General features: G+C 37.0%; 1 protein-coding gene across 1 annotated transcript in view; it reads left to right on the top strand.

Moving 5' to 3' along the window:
* Nucleotides 1-20,301, top strand: part of BANK1 (B cell scaffold protein with ankyrin repeats 1) — a 313,964-nt gene that overhangs the window by 22,403 nt on the left and 271,260 nt on the right. The window contains exon 2 of the mRNA XM_086704503.1: nucleotides 12,737-13,135. Coding sequence (XP_086560629.1) covers nucleotides 12,737-13,135 — 399 coding nt within the window. The remainder of the gene's footprint in view (nucleotides 1-12,736; nucleotides 13,136-20,301) is intronic.

The following is a 20,301-nucleotide window of genomic DNA, read 5'->3' as shown; positions in this document are numbered from 1 at the left end:
CACTCTTCTTTTACTAGAAGTAGATTATAGATCAGGTCTTTTCTTCAAAGCAAAGTAGACATTTGAGAGATATAACCCAAAGTTTTGTTAACTGGGAGAATTTCCTTTCATTGTTCTCCTTCCGGGACAACTATAAATGGGGTATAATGCAGCAACCATTCACTCTGGACTGTTGACAGTATATTTTCAGACCCACTCAAACAGTGTGGTCATGCTTCTTTTTTTCTATTGACGGGTTAAAAAATTCCCCATGAGGCTATAGGTATGTATGGAGAGAAAGATGGTCAAACATTGGGATCTGGTGTCATGGAAGTTTTAGCCACATGCTCATTGAACTTATCCCATACATACCTACATGGGTCTGGTTGTGTATTTTTTAGGTTTCCCAGTTGAATATGGTTACTCACAACCAAATTTGTAATTTGGTGGGTCGTATATCACCCAGTTTATGAATGACCAGTTAGGCTTCATAAACACTTAGTGTCCTATAGGCAGACCTTAATCTCTTTCTGGGCCCATTTATAACTCACAAGTTAATTTTCCAATAGAAAAGGATCATTGGAAGAATAAAGCATAGTCTTTCTGCAAAACCTTCGGGGTATGAATTATGGATTTTTTATTGAGAGTTATCAGAAGTACAAGATAGTATTATTATAAAGCCCAAATGACAGGGAAGTTTGCACTGCAGCCTGGCCTTGTAGCAGAACTCATTCTTATTGTGGCCCCACTGAAAACTGATATCTTTATTGGTTGCCTGATAAGTGGTCAGGATGCTGGCCTAGGTACATATGCTTCATTCAGAATGCAAAAAGGCCCATTCAGTGGTGATTCAGCAACTTATTTTTAAACAAATAAGGGTATTCTGATATTCCTTAAACCATTGGATGTGTAGAAAGTTTGCCAGTGTTACAGGACAATGAACTTCAACATGGTTTAGCACTCACTCTGTTACATATGTGTCATATTAAAGCTTCTAGGGCAATTTCTCTTTCTTTATGAGTCAACTTAATTAGAATCATGGCATCAATTATACATTACGTATGTATTATGATATACCGTAAGGTATATCTGTAGAGCATAGCCTTGGAGTAAGTCAATGACAGGTGCTCCTGCCCCTGTCAGATGAATGCAAACTGCTTATTATCTTTATTGATTGCCATTATAAGGAAAGTATTTACCAGGTCAATATCTATAAGCTGGCTGATTTGCTCCAGTAAAGGTATCATGTGTAGAATAGCAGTTGATATCAACACCTAATTATGTTTATGAAAATCTGCAGTTATTTTGTACTGGCAAACTGATGAGTTTCACATCTTTCTAGGTGGCACCAGTCTTTACAGTTATCCCAGGAACATAGTATTTGTTTTAGTTTATGATTTTGGTAGTGGGTGGTGGATAGATGGAGTTGAACAATTCTAGGGACTTATTTATGTATTTCTTATCCTACATTCCTTCATTCTCTGTAAGGATTCTGCCATTTGCTATCTGTATGTATGGCCACTATACATTCTTGGCTTAAAAAATGCCCACAGGGTATCTCTATGGGCCCACTGGAACTATTATTAAATATACGTAAGGCAAGATGTCATTTGTCATTACACCTGACTTTCCTAAGTTCCCATTCTTACCAGGATGCCATGCTGACATTTTGGGTCTTCAAGGAATTTGTGTCAATAGAGATCAGTAACTAATGAGCATTGGGAGATATGGGTATTTCTTTTATCCCAGTACACATGGCTGGAGTTTTCTGGGGAAATGCCTGTAGGAAGATGCATTGTATACACGTTTAGCAGCATAAAAGAATCCTTTCTCAAAGGGACATGGCCTTCCTTCAGTCAAAGTGCTCTGCGTTGGGGCGCCTGGGTGGCGCAGTCGGTTAAGCGTCCGACTTCAGCCAGGTCACGATCTCGCGGTCTGTGAGTTCGAGCCCCGCGTCAGGCTCTGGGCTGATGGCTCAGAGCCTGGAGCCTGTTTCCGATTCTGTGTCTCCCTCTCTCTCTGCCCCTCCCCCGTTCATGCTCTGTCTCTCTCTGTCCCAAAAATAAATAAACGTTGAAAAAAAAAAATTAAAAAAAAAAAAAGTGCTCTGCGTCTGTAAACCAGAGAGAAGACTCTGAATCTCCACTCTTGCAACACAAGTCATTTTCTGCACCCAAATCTAGAGTTGTTTTGATTATAAAGGTAAAATTAAAGCTCCATAGGCTATACATATATTTCATTCACAAGGACCTTCGGATCAATTAGTTACCACAACAGATCCCTGCAATGAAAAATATGCTGATTACATTGCCTCTAATGATTAAATGATGCCATCCATTCTCTACCAATATGGACTTCATTATTCTTCATTGACATAAAAAAGTTTAATTCCAAGGTCCAATTGTTATAATTTCCAGGCTATACAGGAGAGATATCACAGAGCTTTTCATGATTGAATTTCTTAATGTTTAGTGAGGAGAATATTAGAATAGAGCAGTGGTCAGCAAACTAGAGCCAATAGGCAAAATGCCTCTTTGTGAACAGGTTGTTAGCTGAGAATACTTTTTATACTCTTATTTTTTTAAGTTTATTTATTTATTTATTTAGAGAGAGAGCATGCAGGGGAGGAGTGGAGGGAGAGAGAGAGAGGGAGAGAGAGAGAGAACCCCAATCAGGCTCTGTGCTGTCAGCAGAGAGCCTGATGTGAGGCTTGATCTCAGGAACTGTGAGATCAAGATCTGAACTGAAACCAAGAGTCGGATGCTTTAACTGACTGAACCACCCAGGCACCCCTAGTTTTTATACCTTAAAGGGTTATAAAAAAACAGAAAGAAAAGGCGGTGGAGCAGGAGGGTAGAGAGAGAAAGAAAAAGAAGATATCCTATGTGGCCCTCAAAGCCTAAAGTATTTATTATCTAGCTGTTTACAGAAAAAGTCTGCCTCCTGACTCCTTTTCTCCATCATAGAAGGCAAGTTCTGACAATCTAGTCACATCGACTCCATAGTCATAGAGTCTAAGCTTTAAGTATCTATTCTAACAGGCTTTTAATGCCACCCCAAGCACTTGAAATAGCACATTAAATTCTGAATCCTGTATGAATACAACCATATTGATGAATTCAGTCAGATTCAGTCTTCTCTTTTGTTGCTCTTGGTCTAGTAACTCTTAAAATCCATTCCATAGGTACTTTCCGGACCCAAGTTGATACATATTGGCAAGATTCTATAATAACTTTGTGTGTGAAATAGTTTCTCTAGAATTCCTTTTACTTACGGGATCTAACTCTAGTTTATTGGTCTTATGGGCAGTCAATGAGGGGTGTTGGCATAAGTGCTGAGAAAAGTTGACATTTGTAAGGCAGTTGCCTCAGGTAAAGTTCTTAAACTTTTTCTTTTTGATTTTGTTATAGTTTTGTTTGTTTTTACAAGGGAACACAGGTTCCCTCAGTTAATGACTCAAACATACTTGGGAATTTAAAGTTCTCAGCTTCATCTCTGTTTGCAGTCTTTCTTGAGTCTTATGATTCCACACTTTCTCAAACAGTGTCCTCAGATAACTTTCAGAATCTTGTAGGGGTGTGCCTGCTATTGGAGTTGTAACCCTGTCTTTGTGCATATGCATGCTGTCCAGGACAGTCAAAAAAGCCATTATATGCCCCTCTTCCCATCTCCATAATTCCGGATGGCACCATATTAACTAAATTCCAGAGACACTTGATCTCCAAAAGCTTTTCCCTCCATTGACAGTCCATACCAAATCATCCCTGGTGAAAAATTGAGTCATTATGTTGCTTCTGCTTGCCATAAATTGCCATCTATTATTTTTCCTTGGCAAGGGGTTGCTTGTATTCTCTGCAATATGAGAGCAACACAGTTCCGAAATCCATCTCATAGAATCTATTTCCTATGGCCACTCCTTGTAATTATTAGGATCCTACCAGGAAACAGATGTCACCATCAAAGATTTTAACTGAAAAAAATTAATAGAGGGATTATTTATTAACATGTGCAGGACTGAAGAACCCAAGCAGGGATAGTTGAGTATGGGAAGAATAACAGCAGGAATCCTTTAACACTGCTGTGAGAAAGGGGAGGGAGGATGGTTGCTAGAGGTGTGTGAAAACTGGAGCCAAGGAAGAAAAGCCACAGAAATGAGGGACACAAAAGAAAGCAGCTCCTGTCAAAGCTAGAATGTGGAAGTGAGTGAGAGCCCCCCCCCCCCCATTCTTAACTGTACCATTCTTTTCTCTCACCTTCTAACGTTCTGATGGTGCTTTCCATTGGAATGGGCATGGGAGCCTGGGTGATGTAATACATAGGGGAGGAATCAGTCTGTACAGATCATAAACAATATCCAGGTCCTAAGGAGATTATTCTTGAGGGGGAATTGGAGAAATGAGAAGCACTTAAGAGACTGTGTAAGATGATACTATTATCATATTTAATTAATTCTGACAATGTTTTTTTTGTTTGTTTGTTTGTCTGGGCTAGTCAGATTCCCTGATATCAGAATTCATCTTACAATTTATAGTATATTATGGTTCATTTGATCACAGTATTTTTTTTCCCCAGAGGAATATCAAATAATAGCTTGTCCTATGGTCAATGTTGTCTTAGATTCAATTATCTATAGAGTAATGGCAATAAAAGGAAGGAAAAGATACGGACATTGCAGAAATAGAATTCCACAAATTTGCACAAAGTAAGTTAGAAATATTTTAAAATCTGCTCACAGATGCAGAATCTTTTATGTTTATATTTTTAAAAATAAACTATTAACAATTTGTGTCAGAGATTAAAATTGATAGAGGTGGAGGAGTTGAACATTTGCAGTTTATATATGAAGGGTGGGAAGTCTTTGCAAAATAATCCTGTAACAGTTAACACCCTGCATTTTTTTACAACAAAGGAAAAGAACCTCTCTTACAAGGTTGTTTTGTGAAGCACAAAAGCATTTGTTTGCATCTTAAAAGGAAGAAGAAAGAGGAAGGTTCTGCATTTGTATAAAAATAACTTTTCCTGATGGTTCTTTATCATAGCTGAAAAGCATAATCTTAAAGTGATGTGTTGGTAGCTTCCTGTATTTGAAAGGAAGAGCTATGTTTATGTGTTTATAAACTATATACATAAACCTATAAATACACATATATGGGGAGAGAGAGAGAAAGAGCGATTTCCCCTGAAGAAAACTCTGAGAAATGGACATGAATGGAAGTAGTTGATTTAGAGGATGAGCCCAGGAAGCACTAGCGGGAAAATAGGGCATGTGAGACAAGGTGTGAAAAGCCAATAATGTGCGTATTAATAAGCGGAATAACACAGTAGACAATTACAGTTCAGCATCACTGGGGATCCTGTAACTACTGTGTAGAACAAACCTCAGCATTGTCCCACTGAAGGGTGGGAAAGCTGTTATGTACACACCGGTTTCTGTCCCTCACTGACTGAGGGTTGCCTCCCAGCCCTCCCTGCCCTAAATCCCCAGCACCTCTGCGCTGCCAGCCAGACACATGGGCTGCAGAAGCTCCCTCTGAGCAGAGAAAGTCCTCAGGCAGCAAAACAGAGGCTGGAAATGGTCAGTGTGCTTAACAGCTGACCGCTAAGTGCAGCCTTTGGGCCAGGAAGATATGGGATGCACATTAGCAGCATCTGCTACACAGATATATACAGAAAACACCCGATATTTTTTGCCACTATGAATAAGTGAAATTAACCAACTTTCCTAGAGGAGAAAGGAGTTAGAGGGCATTGTACTACAGTAATGCCTTTGAAAAATCCCCATCCCCAGTTTTGTTTCCTAGTTGTACTAGACTACAAAGTTAGAGCATAAGATAAATTAGGTTACACTGCTATAAATTTTGAGTATATTTGTGTGTGATCATATCAAGATTAATGTTCATGTTAGCACAATGATTCCATTGTGACTATAAGTCATTTCTTTGCAATTTTCTGCTCTTTTTTTCCTGCACTTCGGTCACCAGGTAGAAAATCTTTCTGCATTATGCACAGACATGGGTAAGAGATGGGATCTTATTCAAAAAGAAGAAAACTTGCCATTTGAAATTATGCAGATGTACTAGGAAGGACTTTGATTGATGATCAATCAGTCTCATTCTTTTGGGAAGACATAGAATAATCTGCTCTCAGTGCAAAAGCAAGTATTGATATCAGTTATCGATACAAATTTCCTTCAAGTTAAAAAAATTGTTATAGCACTTTGTAGGATAAATAAAAAGTGTCATGGAATCTGAAAGAACACTTTAGAGTAAATTTATAAAAATTAATATGACTCTACCCTATTCCTACATTGTATAATGCTGTCATTTACCTTATGTTGCTAGACTGGAGATTTACATTTTAAATAATTTATTTACAGACCTTAACTGAATCTTCAAAAGCAATTTCCTTTTATTTTGATGAAGCTTTCCAGGAAAGAAATTTTGTGTTTCTGTATTTCGGATCCATCATTTATTGTTTCATTTCACAGCCTATAAAAGTCGGCCAATCTTAATGACAATAACCCTCCTTAAGTTGGCAAATAATGATTTAGGTTTGATTATTTCAAGTGTGTAAAACAAAGGCCAGTAGGTTCCTCCTGAGAATCAACAGAGAACTATTGTTGCTCCAGATGTTACTCAAGGACAATCTTGGTAAGGAAACAGAAAACGTTGTCTATGAAAAGGCCTTTGATTAACTTTTGCATTTTGACTCATCATTTCAAAACAAAAAGACTGGAAGGCAGCACAAGGACCAATTACTGTCTTTGTGGTCCTGACAAGTTACTTAACCTCTCTGAGGCTCGGTGTGATCACCAGTAAAATAAGAATAACAGGCTAACTCCATATAGTTTTATTAATATTAAATGAAACAATACATGTTACAGGCTTAGCAACATGCCTGGTACTTGGAAATTCTCAGTAAATCATAATTGAGAAAATTAAAGATTAAAAGGTAGAAATGATTTTATGTATAGAAAGGAAAGGAATGGCATTTAATGCTAATATTCAAGCTTGAAAATTATCATACAGAAGTTATTGACTAACTGTAAGTCAAATATAAATTTAAAAGGAAGGCTCAATTTCAACCTAAAAATAAAATGGTCACAGAGTTTTAAGAAAGACTACCTGTCTATTTTTTCTTGGGAAGTTTTGAAAGATGTCTCCAGAATTGATTTTTTTTATGACAGTGTGATACCCAATCACATAACATGAGAATGTTCATTCTGTACTTTAAATATCCTCATAACTTGTTCTGTAATTGTATTGATGTAAGTTTTAGAGTCAAGAAGAAAGTTCTGTAAGTTCTTCATAAATAACCATATTCTTGGAGTACGTTGCATGTTCTATTTCCTCTTTTTCCTCGGTAGGAAACCAGTCTTAGTAAGCTTTCACACACTTTACATACTTGAGATTAACTCACACACTGCTAAATATTGACTAACCTAACTCATTTCACTACAAGGAATCTATTTTTAAATAATGTTATTGTGTCCTTAGATGTTAGAAATTAAAAGTATAGGCTGTAGGGTGAGACTGCCTGCATTGGGATCCTAATCCCAGTACCACTTCAATTTTCTCATCTGTAAAATGAGAATAGTATTTGTACCTACTCACTAGGGTAATTTTGAGAATAAAGTAAAATGATATATGTAAAAGATATAGAGCCCTAGTTTATTTGAAGCTCTTGATAATTTATATCATTAGTTTTATCTTTACTCCCATTATTTTATGACTATATAGTACCTTACTCTGGCTATATATAATAGAAAACTCTTTCTCTACTGTTCCTCAAACATAAAAATACTGAATTATGACACCATGTTTGTGTTTGTCCAGCAAGTATTTAACATCCAGGCGGGGTGAGACACTATACAGAGAATGACCAAACTATACTGATGACTCATATACAACTTGGGTATGATTCCCATATGTTTTCTACCAGATGTCTTTTTTCATTCTGTATACATGAATATATTTAAAAATCTATTGATTATCTATTCAAGAAATTGTGCTAGGCATTGTTTAGAATTCACAGAGTTGAAAGAGAAAGCATCTGTCTTTGGAGAGAATATTTATATCATGAGATAAGTCATAGATAATTCAATAAAAATACAGTAGCTCTCAAATTGTTGTAGTATTAATCAGCACATCAGTGTTGTAGAAAATACAACCTTTATATCCTGAGGAAAAAAGATAATTGTGGATTACGAGTTTTGGTGTTTTACTCTTTGTTTTGATGATAATGACTTACAACTGGCTTTTAAGGATGATTATTTTGTTTTATGAAATAATACAAGTTTACTACAAAAATATAAGTAATATGGAAGAGATTTTAAAAAAGAAAGCAATATATCTCCCATGATATTATCTTCCATGAATAACTTGCTAACAATTTATAGAATTATTTTAAGTAGATGCTCAGGGGGTCATTGTTTAAAAATGAGATCATATTCTATATGCTATTTTTAAATAAAATAAATTAATGTAAAATTGAAGGACATATTAATTTTCAGAGAAAAATCTTTACTTGGAATACTCTCTAAATTATTCATTATTGTTTAGGGAAAATGGTGATACAAAAATAGTGTATGGAATCATTTTTTAGCTTCATATTTTGAATTTAAGAGGTATTAAATAACTAAATACTATGAAAGATGAAGTTAATATTTTGTACTATCTTTTCCCCAAATGCTCAGCTTTCCCATTCCATGATAACTTTTATTTCAAGATATTTAACACATGCATTTTGTAGTGCAGTCACAGTCCCCTTGGTATTTTGATTTTGTTCTGTATGCACTTGTATTCAACTTACCATATCCTCTTTTTTTAAACTTTTACATTTCCATTTTGTTCACTTTGGTTCTTCTATTTGTTGCCTGGATTTTTCTGTTATTTAAATTCTGATTTTGGTTTCACTTGCATATTGAACGATGATAAAACATTTGTAATGTAAACCCGTGGTCGGCTGCTCTCTCCCTCCCCAATCAAAATTCCATTCCCCACAGAACCTCAGGAACCACAGATCTTTCACATCTTCCTTTTTTGTTATTGCAGTCTATCTTTCTAAAAGATACATCTATATACTACTTCTTGATTTACCAATTCTAACTAGTATCTATTTGTTTCCTGTTGTGTGCTAGATAAGGATTTTAATATTTTTTAATAATTGTTTTTATGTTTTTTTAAATTTATTTTTGAGAGAGAGAGAGAGAGACAGACAGACAGACAGAGCACGAGTGGGGGAGGGACAGAGAGAGGGAGACACAGAATCTGAGCAGGTTCCAGGCTCTGAGCTGTCAGCACAGAGTCTAACACCGGGCTCGAATTCATGAACAGTGAGATCATGACCTGAGCTGAAGTCGGATGCTTAACCAAGTAAGTCACCCAAGTGCCCCCAATCTTTTTTTTTTTTTAATGTTTATTTTATTTTTGAGAGATAGAGAGAGAGCCATCCCCAACCAGGGGAGGGGCAGAGAGAGAGGAAGAGAGAGAGAATGCCAAGCAGGCTCTGTACTGTCAGTGCAGAGCCTGATGTGGGGCTTGAACCCATGAACTGTGAGGTCATGACCTGAACCAAGATCAAGAGTCAGACCCCTAACTGACTGAGCCAGCCAGGCAGCGCAAGGATTTTAATCTTAAGTCTATCTGATATTTAAATCTCAATTTCTAGTTAAATCATCAGTCATTTTTCACATTATTATGATTGTCAGTCCATTTAGGCTGCTCTAGTAGGATACCATAGACAGGGTGGCCTAAGCAACAAACATGTTATGTCTCACAGTTCCGGAGGCTGCAAATCTGAGATCAGGGTGTCAGCAGATAGAATTCTGGTGATAGCCCTCTTCCAGGTTGCAGATTGCTGACTTCTCTCTGTGTCCCCATGCAGCAGGAGGGGTGAGGGATCTCTGGAGCCTCTTTTACAGGGGCACTAATCCCATTCATGAGGGCTCCACCCTCATGACCTAGTCACCCCCTAAGGCATCACCTCCAAATACCACCACATTGGGGGTTAAAATTTCAACATATGAATTTGGGGGAGGACATAGATACTTTGTCCATGACAATGATTATATACACATTTACACTATATCCAAATAGTGTATAATAATTCTACTTTCTTTTATAATTTTTAGGCATTTTGTTTGTTTCATTTTGCTGCAACTAATTTTACCTAATTTTGTATTTTACGTGCAAAAGATTGTAATATATCAATCCTGAATTGTTTGTCGAAAAGTTCTATCAGAACTGTCAAACCCCTATTCTTAGTATTTTCTCCTCAAATTTTCAAATATATGAGATAATCTTACAGTTGCTTTATTTCCTCTGGATCTCCCTCCCAAAATGCTCCATTCACCTGTGATAAGTCCTAACTGGTCTGTAGGCCTCTTGAACAGCTGTCATCATGGAAATTTCTTCTTTTGATACTTGACCTTTTTTTTATGGCAGAATAACTTACATACATAATCTAAGGTACATGGATGAATAAGTTTTTATATATGTACACTTTGTGTGACAACCATTCAGACCAAGACAAGAACATTTTCAGAATCCTGGCAGCCCCCCCCCATGCCTGTTTTCATTCGTTTATCCTATGTCCAGATATTCTATCTGTATCATCATGGATCTTTTTGTTTTTCTGTCTTTGAACTTCATATAAATGCAATCATATAGTATAAACTCTTTTTCTTCTCTCACTCCATATTAAGTCTTTGGATACATCCATGTTGCATGTAGCATTGTTCATTTTCATCGGTGTACAATATCATATTCTGTAGTATGAATTACTAAAAAATTATTTTTGCAAGAATTTTCTTATGATTCTTGGCTTGAAATTGCTCTGATGAAATCTATGATCATTTTAATATTTTCCTCCTCCTGGGTAACTTGGTCTTCCTTCCTGAATACGTGAAGACATTTTATAATAATCATTAAACCTAAGGGCAGTTTAATCAAGATAGGTTTTTTTCTTAACAATTTTTCTTAGAACATGATTATTCCCTGCTGATACATGGAACTGGTTCCTTTTTCTTTATATTTTAGGGATTTTTTAAATTATGTTTTAACATTTTTTAATGTGTCTTTTGTTCTCTTTTACTTTAGCTTTTAGATTGTCTTTATATTGATATTGAAACTTTTCCTTTTTTGTCTCTTACCCAGATATATCATATTTTCACCAGCTGTTTTAGCCTTGTTCTCTTTTTTGCATTTACTGCAAACATATCAAGCTTTTCTTTTAGTTTGGAAATTAAAATATTATCTATGGTTAATGGTTTTTCTAATTTATATATTATCTGAACAGAAGTACTGTTTTGGCTCTCAACTTGTCTCTTTATCTCGTATACACTTTTAAATGATACTTTTTTTTTTAAAAGTTAAATCAACTTGTCTTTGAACTATGGTCTTATTTAATCTATGGTCTTTTTATACTATAGATAACTTTTATGAAGGCTTTTCCCCCTGTTTATGATATCTACTAGTCTTTGCAGGCTGTGTTACTTTTATTATTTTTATGATCATATTTTCACTGTTAATATTATTTGCCATAATCTCTTCCCATAACTGAAAATTTGTATTGCTCATCTTTTCGTCTTGCTTGTGTTTCCCTTAGCTCTGTTTAGGCTTACTGTTTGCTTAATATTGTGTGGGCAAATTGTTCTTGAAATTCCCCTCCCTATCTTTTTTGCTACTTTTATTTTTCCTTCCAAGCTACAGTTGGGGTGATAAAATTGACATTCCAGTATTTTATGGCCTGAAAGAAAAGCAGAGGAGAAGCAAAGTGTCCTTCACTAGAGGTTCTGGGTTATAGTCTCCAATGAGACCTGTTGAATGGTGTCTGCAAGGCCCGTCTCTTCTGCCCAAGGATGTACTTGGGTTCTTGTGGGATTTGACTGGCTTTTCTGACTCACCCGTGGGCCCTGCTACCCACGGGTAGAGGGCCCTTGTAGAGCGGCCTTTCCTATCTCTGCAGACACCCTCTTGAATTGTTTCCAGATGGGGAAGAGATTCATAAGCACCCTGCTGGTTTTGGTGATGACTCAAGTTTCTTTATCAGTATTGATTATAGGATCAGGGAGAGGTTTAGGATTACTGCTGTCCCGTCAGAACCTTCTAATTATTTCACCAGCATGAAATTTAACTTAATGACACGCGATATGGTACCCTCTTATTTGGTTTCTGCTATTGAATTTATTTCTTTTTTAAAATTTTTATTTTGTTGGTATTCTGGGCATGGAAATTCTGTCACTTATCTTTATGCACTCATCTCTGCCTGAAAAAAAGATTTAAACCCTGAGTGTAAATTCCCTCATATCTTCACAGAACAATCTGATTGTTTTTGTGGCTTATTTATTTTTTGCCTTCATTTAGGAGACGAAGAAACAGTAGTTCAAAGGAGTTAAATACTGTGATCTAGGTAAATTTTGTGGTTACTGGCATAGCCGTGTCTCGTAGCCCAGCTCCCTGTAATCCTACAGAACATTATTTTCATCCCTCCATGAGATTTCTCTTTTATTTCAGTTGAGCATCCTGGTTCACTTTGGGACAATGAGTACAGCGAAGACTTGCACAAAGCATGAACTGTGTTTACATAAAGGATTAATTTAATCCTGTATGATTATGATGGGGATAACAGGAATTATATTATTGGTCCTGTAATATGTTCCCTAAAGAGCACGTACAAAAATTTGAGGTTAATAATATAATCTGCTGTTAGCATTTCAAACATAAGAAAATTAATACATTATTTTCTCTTTTTCCAGAAAATACAAAAGACATCCTACTGATACATGGAGAAGATGCTGAGGAATGGGCTCTGTACTTGAGGGAAGTGTTTTTGCATGTTGTGAAAAGGGAAGCGGTCCTGTTATATTGCTTGGAGAATTACTCTTTTTGGGATTTGGAATTGCTGAGTTTAAACTCTTACAAATGTAAACTTTTGATCTTATCAAATAGCCTCCTTAAAGACCTAACTCCAAAGAAATGTCAGTTTCTTGAAAAGATACTTCATTCACCAGAAAGTGTGGTTACTCTGTTGTGTGGGGTGAAGAGTTCAGATCAGCTCTACAAATTATTAAATATCGTCAGAGGCAGATGGGAAATGTCTACCGAGCAGGAGCCCGAAGATTACATCGCTGTAATCGAGAGTATCATATTCAGAGGTAGTGTCGCCAAATCTTTATATTTTTTTATAATTAAGAAATTTAAAGGGTTTTTTTTTGAACCAATGGAAATCCGATATTAGGATACAAAAGAAAAAGAAAAATGAACGTTAACTTTATTTATGTTGTATGTCTGTTACACTTTCCTCAAATGCATGAAGGTTCTTAATTTTTAGCGACATTCCATATTTTTTTCACATTTTATTTTTTGAGAGACAGAGAGAGACAGAGTGTGAGCGGAGAGGGGCAGAGAGAGAGAGGGAGAAACAGAATCCAAAGCAGGCTCCAGGCTCTGAGCTGTCAGCACCGAGCCTGACGCGGGGCTCGAACCCATGAACTGGAAGATCATGACCTGATCTGAAGTCGGACGCTTCACCAACTGAGCCACCCAGGCGTCTCTTCCCACCTTTTTTTTTTTTTTTTTTTTTTTAGCTATATTCCAATCAAGTCTTATCAGTTGTTCTAAAATGGTTTATAAATATATTCCTTAGGGTAGCCTGTATGCGATCATACTTGGTAGAATAAATATGGTATGCTATACTATATGTCAGTTTGGTTCTAGAAGCTGGTTTCTTATTTAACTGCTGAGGCTTGAGTTAATATCTACCCTAGTACTGTTACCAGTAAGTAGCCATCCAGGCCTTGAAGGTCTACTTTAGAATTATAGATCTCCTGTTGTGCTGATAACTGTATGATATCTATTACTAGGGTATGAAATACTATTTCTTTTATTAGTTTTAAATTAAAAATTTAGTTTTCATCACATAGCCACATGTTAAAAAGCAGAACACAAGGTTCCCCTCCATTAATTAATTACATTAATTACATAATTAATTACTATTCCATGTAATAGTCAAAACTGTGAAGCTGTCTAATGTTAAAGTTTGTCCCTCCCCCCTGTCTCTTCTGTCCCAGCCTGGGTGAGAGCTGGATGCGGTGCTGGGTCAGCTGCATTCCTGGTTTTCTCAAGGTGTGTTTCGCCTTTTGTCCCCAGTGTTGTAGCACTGGTTCCCTCTTGCACAGGGAAGAGGTGGGGTTCTTATTTTCTATTGATCATATCAAATATTAAGTGTTGCCTCTCCTTCTTGGGGCACATTTCCGGGTTGTTTGGAGTTCCCCTCATTCACTGGGACACATCACCTGCTGCTCCTTACTAAGACCAATGTGTCCTCTCTTCACACTCCTACTTGTGGTGGTCTGCCCGCTGTGGTTTCTTGCTGTCGATATCTATGGCTCCCTCAGTGTCACTTTTGATGAAATCACTGATGTCCCCTCACTGGCCTTTTCTACCTCTCCTGCTCTCTCTGCTCCCCCCCTGCTTATGCTGTCTCTCTCTCTCTCTCTCTCTCTCTCAAAATAAACATTAAGAAAAAAAAATCCTCTTCCTATTTTCTACATTCCATCCTCTTCAAATCAGTAGTTTCTAAGCCTTGTTTTATGGTTAGCTATTGTTGCGTAATAAATTACCCTAAGATTCAGCAACCTAAAACAGCAAATGATGATTGTGTCACAGTTTCTACAGTTACGGAATCTAGATGCTGCTTAGTGGGGAGGTTGTGGATCGGGTTATCCTGTAAGGTTGCAGTCCAGCCACCCGGAGCTACAGTCATCTGATGGTTCCACTGTCCATGGGGGAAGATTTGTTTTCAACAGGAGCTTACATTGCTGGCTCGTTTGTTATTATTTTTTAAATCATCTTGTTGTGTGAAAGTCACCCCTCAGAGATTCCTGAGGAAGGGCCCTTGGAGCAACGTTTCTGCAATCTTGCATGTTCAGAATTCTTGCATGTTCAGAATTCTTGCATGTTTGTTTCTTGGAGTGTTGTTTGGCTGAGGACCATGTCACTCATCTTTTTTTTTTTTTTTTTTTAGCATTGTAGAGTTTAGAGAATTCTTATTTACCTGACTGAATAAGTAATTATTAATTTATATCTGAAGCCTAGAGATTTTCACTAGAATTTTATCCTAGTGCTGACTGTTCAGAACTATTTTACCCAGGGACATGGTTATTTTTGTTTTTTGTTTTGTTTTGTTTTGTTTTGTTTTGTTTTGTTTTGGTCTTTCACCCAAGATGGAGATTCAAGTGGTCTTGACTTATGCCTTTTTAAAAAATTTTTTTTAATGTTTATTTATTTTAGAGACAGAGAGACTGAGCCCAAGCGGGAGAGGGGCAGAGAGTGCCGGAGACAGAATCTGAAGCAGGCTGCAGGCTCTGAGCTGTCAGCACAGAGCCAGACGCAGGGTTCAAACCCACGAACCATGAGGTCATGACCTGAGCCGAAGTCAGACACCCAACCGACTGAGCCATCCAGGCGCCCCTCTTGACTTACATCTTTAAATCTTTGCACTATTATTATATTATTTGCACTATTTTATTATTATTTTCTTTTGGGGGGATTCTTTTTATATGTATGTTGGGTTTACGTTATCTGTGTTGCACTCTACAATTTTTCTCTAATTCTTTTTCATTTATTATTAATATATATTTACTTAGTTTGTGTCTCCCACTTCAGTCTTTGCTACCTTCTTATGCTTTCAGGACTCTCTCTTCCCCTGTATTCCTCCAATTTCTCCTTCATTTTTATGGTGCTTTTACTTGTTTCCATTATGCCATTTGGTTGAGGACTGGAGGCTTATAATTCATCCCTTGTTCTTGTACTGCTAACCTCATCTTGCCACCTTGCATTTTTGCCTGATATAATTGCTTGAAAAAGGTGCTTGCTATGCATTACTATGCATTGCTGTGCATTAAAAAAAAATCCATGGCAAGGTATTTGGCCACAATTTTTAGCTTCTTTTATGGTGACATATTTTTAGTGTGTGCTTCCCTGTGTGCCACTGGTTTTCTGCCCCACCCACCCGCACTCCCCCACTCCCGACCCCTCTCTCTTGTTCTTGTGGTATCTTTATATAGATCCAGTGGGGTCCACTTTCACTTCTGCATCACCGAACTGAGTGAGTTTTACTTGGTCTAGCCAAAGGAGACAGGCAGTGTGGTCTTGTTGTTTGTTTTGTTCTGTTTCTCCCACATACGATGAAAGACTTCACTTCTCTGTTTCCACAGACACAGACTGCTTTTATGAATCTGTCTTTTCTGTACAATTCCTCATTTAGCCTCACTTTCTCTGCTTTTTTGGCATCGTACTGCTTCCACAGATGCTTCCACCTGACACTGCTGCATGATGTCTACAATATAAAGAGGCATGGCTCCTGTGGCCTTAAGGAAGGTTGTGTTCGTTAGCTCTTTTTGAAACCTGCAGCTTCTGGATTATTTCTTCAAGGTTTCTTTTCCTTATTTCCTCCTGCACACCCTTTCGCTCAGTCACCACTGATTTGGGAACCATTCCATTAATCTGGAGGTCTAGGATTTCACTGTTTCCCATTTTTAATAAATAGGGTATTTGCATAATTGTTTTTCATTCTCTATGTTTTGGAATGATTTCCAGGACCAAAAAGGGGGAAATGTTGACTCGGCATGACAATTTTCAAATTGGCAGTCCTCAACTCTCTTATGATCTCTGTTTTTTTTTTTTTCTTCTGTTTTTAGTACTCCCCAGGTACATTGTGGTGGGGTTTTTTTTTTTTTTTTTTTGGTTGTAAAGGGAAAATGTTACAGTTGGAAATTATGGAAACAATGACAATGATGCACGTAAAGTGCAAGTGATTTTATGCCCTGAGACAGAGGAGCGCTAAAAACTGGTGGCAAAAATTTTGTGTGGTTCTGCACAGCCATTGTTTCCATTTCCTGGAAGAACTCGGGTTGTTTTGACCACTTAAATTACAATGTTAATGGTAGGTAAAAATATTGAAGAGTATCTTTTTGCCATTTTACTTATTTTATTTTATGGTGAGTACCTTTGGGTGGCTATGTCAATGGTGTTCTGCTCTATCTTCAAATTATATTTCTATTGATATCTGATAGGGGAAAAGCTTACACTTTATGGACAACGCAGGACTGTTTTGAAGACACTCATTTTGAAGCCCTCGTTTCCCCATATTCAAGTTTTAGACTCTGATTTCTTAAAGTAACTTAGATGCACCTACCAAATGGAAAACACAAAAAGTTGTGTGGGAAAATACATTCCAAGATGATAAATTTGTCTGAACTACAAGCATGCAACCAGAATGTAGATCCATAAACAATTGCAAACCATGCATAAAAGAACTTTTATGTGGAGGTTGTGTCCTTTGACAAAACTGGTGATAACTGCTATGGTTTAGGCAGTAATAAATTTGTTTTCATACACAGTTTAACTGCTAAACTATTTTGTTCCATATTGCTGTTGGTGTTGAGTATTGCTCTTTGTTCTTTGTTGTGATTACCTTTTGCCTTTAGACTCTTTCAGGCCCTGAGGTTTGTTCCGATAGTTGAGTCCGTGCTCTCAAAGATTTATTTTATCATATTTTCATATAGTCTAGTTTCAAAAAATAGGTGAAATAAGATAAAGGTGTGGATTTCAATTTTTATTGTCCTTTTCCTACAATTCTCTGTCCCGTAGAGAAATAATACAAAGACAAAAGGAAATTTACTATTCAGAAACATGATAAAGAGAATAATAAAAAAGCCAGAAAGTCGTGGAAATAACTAAATGTTCTAATATATTCACATAAGGAAAAACCAGAGGAGATTTTATAAAACTTATTGAAAAAGAAAGGTATTTTATAATTAATCAGGGCTCCAGAGAAAAGTTTTTAATATTAAAAAAGACAAAAAAAAAAGATACAGTGATTTATGGTTAATCTGAGTATTTTATTTCCTTTTAGGAATTAAGAAAGTTAAATTTCCTGTCTTCTTAATTCCCAGATTGCAAGTAATACAAACCAGTATGTGTTTTCTACATTTTTGTGTGTGATACAACCACTTTGACCATATTTCTTCCTTTATAGGTCTTCTATTTCTTTTTTAATTTTTTGATCTTTGCCTCATTTTCTCCATCTAGTCTTTCTACATATATAGGTTTCATATAGCATTGTTTATATAGAATATAAATTATGTAATCTCAAATTTACATAAGAAAAACTAACATTTTTGAGGGTCGCCTGGGTGGCTCAGACAGTCAAGATTCCGACTCTTGATTTTAGCTCAGGTCATGATCTCAGGGTTCATGAGATGGAGCCCTGCATTGGGCTATGTGCTGACAGCACAGAGCCTGCTTGGGATACTCTCTCTCTCTGTCTCTCTCTCTGTCTCTGCTTCTTCCCTACTCTCTCTCTCTCTCTTAAAAAAGAAAGTGTTTTGGTGTACCATCATGTACTTTATTATTTATAGATCTTCCCCTTAAAAAATCGTTAGTAATTTCTGTGATCATGGCACACTTATTGGGTCTCTTTCCTCCCTTGCTCTTTGTTTATTATCGTGACATCTTTTGCCTTTGGACTCTTCCACGCCCTGCAGTTTGTTCTGATAGTTGAGTCAGTGTTCTCCAAGCTTTATTTTTATCATATTTTCATATACATATGAAAATGTATGTTTCCTACTTGTTTTGTTACTGAGAGTGAGATGGAAAAGGAAAGAAGCCTCTGTTCTTTTTGCTGCCACGGTAAAGAATTACAGAACAGTGAAACGAAAGTAAAGCAAAGTTTTCTTAAAGTATATTCTAAGGGAGAAGGCCAATCAAGAGAGACAAAGACCCTGGAAACTCTGGGGTATGGGCTTATACTAACTTTTTCTTTGGGGTGGGTCCTAGGGTCATAACACTGGAGTGACAGGCCTGAATTATATAATTAGCCAACTAAGCATGTCTTTTTTGCAAGATGTATTCAAAATGCCTGCACAGGATAGGCAACGGCAACATTATTTCTATTCTAGAGACCCCGGTCGGTGGAGTAAGGACCAGGGGCTGCTTTCTGCACAAGTGCAACAAGCACAAGGAACTTAACTCTTCTGCCGGGATGCTGTAACTGCAAAGGGACTGCTAGATGGGTGCAGTGGGGTGTTCCCTGGGCAGTCCTCAGTTGGGGACATCTAAGGTCCATCCACCTTAGGTCGCTCAGGCCTAGCTTCCTGCCTAACATTTCCTATTTCAATATTTCATGTTTATCTCACTTTCTTCATTGTCAAATGGTAGACGTAATAGCAGTGGGAAACCTGCTAATTCTTTCATGACGAACCTTCACATTTTAATTTTGTTATCATATTCCCAAACCAAGAATTCTGATGTCTGGCTTCATTAAACCTAAAGAAGAAGCCTAAAACTAAGAATAGCAATGCTAACAGTGGAGTTACTGGAAAAACAAAATGAGAACAAGGGCAACCCACTAGAAACAAACTATGCAGAAGCATTTGTTTTTCTTTCCTCCCGTTTGAGCCATGTCCTGCTGTAAGAGCTGTGGTTTGCTGGTCAGTGAGGTCTCACGGCCCTTCACACGAAGTCCATCCTTTTTTGCTGATCTTTCAGCTCTCTGAGGGCGTGGCTCCAGCATAGACATCCAGACCATTCTGCCCTTACTGTTGGTGTAGACACATGCTGTACACTAGGGTAATTGCATCACCTCCTGTTGATGCATCACCTCCTAGTCCCACCTCCCTCCCATTGTTCTTATGCTGCCTTCTTTATCTGGCTCACCTCCCCACCCCCGTATTTTCAGTTGAAATCCCAGCCGTTCTTCAAGGTCAACTGAAAAGCTGCTTTATCAGTGAATGCATCTCAGATCCCTTCTGCTTGAAAAATATTTTCCTCATCTCTAATTCTATTAAAAATTTATCGTTTACTTATGACTCTCAATTCTTCGTAATTATTTTTGACAATTCCTTTTCGTCTCCTTCAAGTTTAAAAATGTAATGCTGGTAACTTTGTTTTTAAAACATTTCAGCTTTCTAAACAGCAAAAACAACAAAAACAACAACAACAACAACAACAGAAGAGTACAAATTTTGCTTTTTAAGTGCAGGTTTATAACTGTTTATTGGTACAGTTGGGCTTTTCTCTTTGATAATTATGAAAAGGTTTACTGCAGTATTCTTGCCAAGAATACATAACCTGAATCTAATCATGACGAAAATGTCAGACAAACTCAAACTAAAAGATTCCACAGAATAATTTTTTGTACTCTTCAAAAATGCTAAGGTCAAGAAATTAATAGAGAAGATGAATTATTTCTCCAAATTAAAGGAATCTAAAGTTATATGAAAACTACACACAATGAATAATTTTGAATTGGATGCTG

This window comes from Puma concolor, chromosome B1, assembly GCF_028749965.1.
Source record: "Puma concolor isolate L17-30 chromosome B1, mPumCon1.1.hap2, whole genome shotgun sequence".
Classification (NCBI taxonomy): domain Eukaryota; kingdom Metazoa; phylum Chordata; class Mammalia; order Carnivora; family Felidae; genus Puma; species Puma concolor.
Note: the sequence above shows the minus strand (reverse complement) of the source record. Positions and strands in the feature narration are given on the sequence as shown.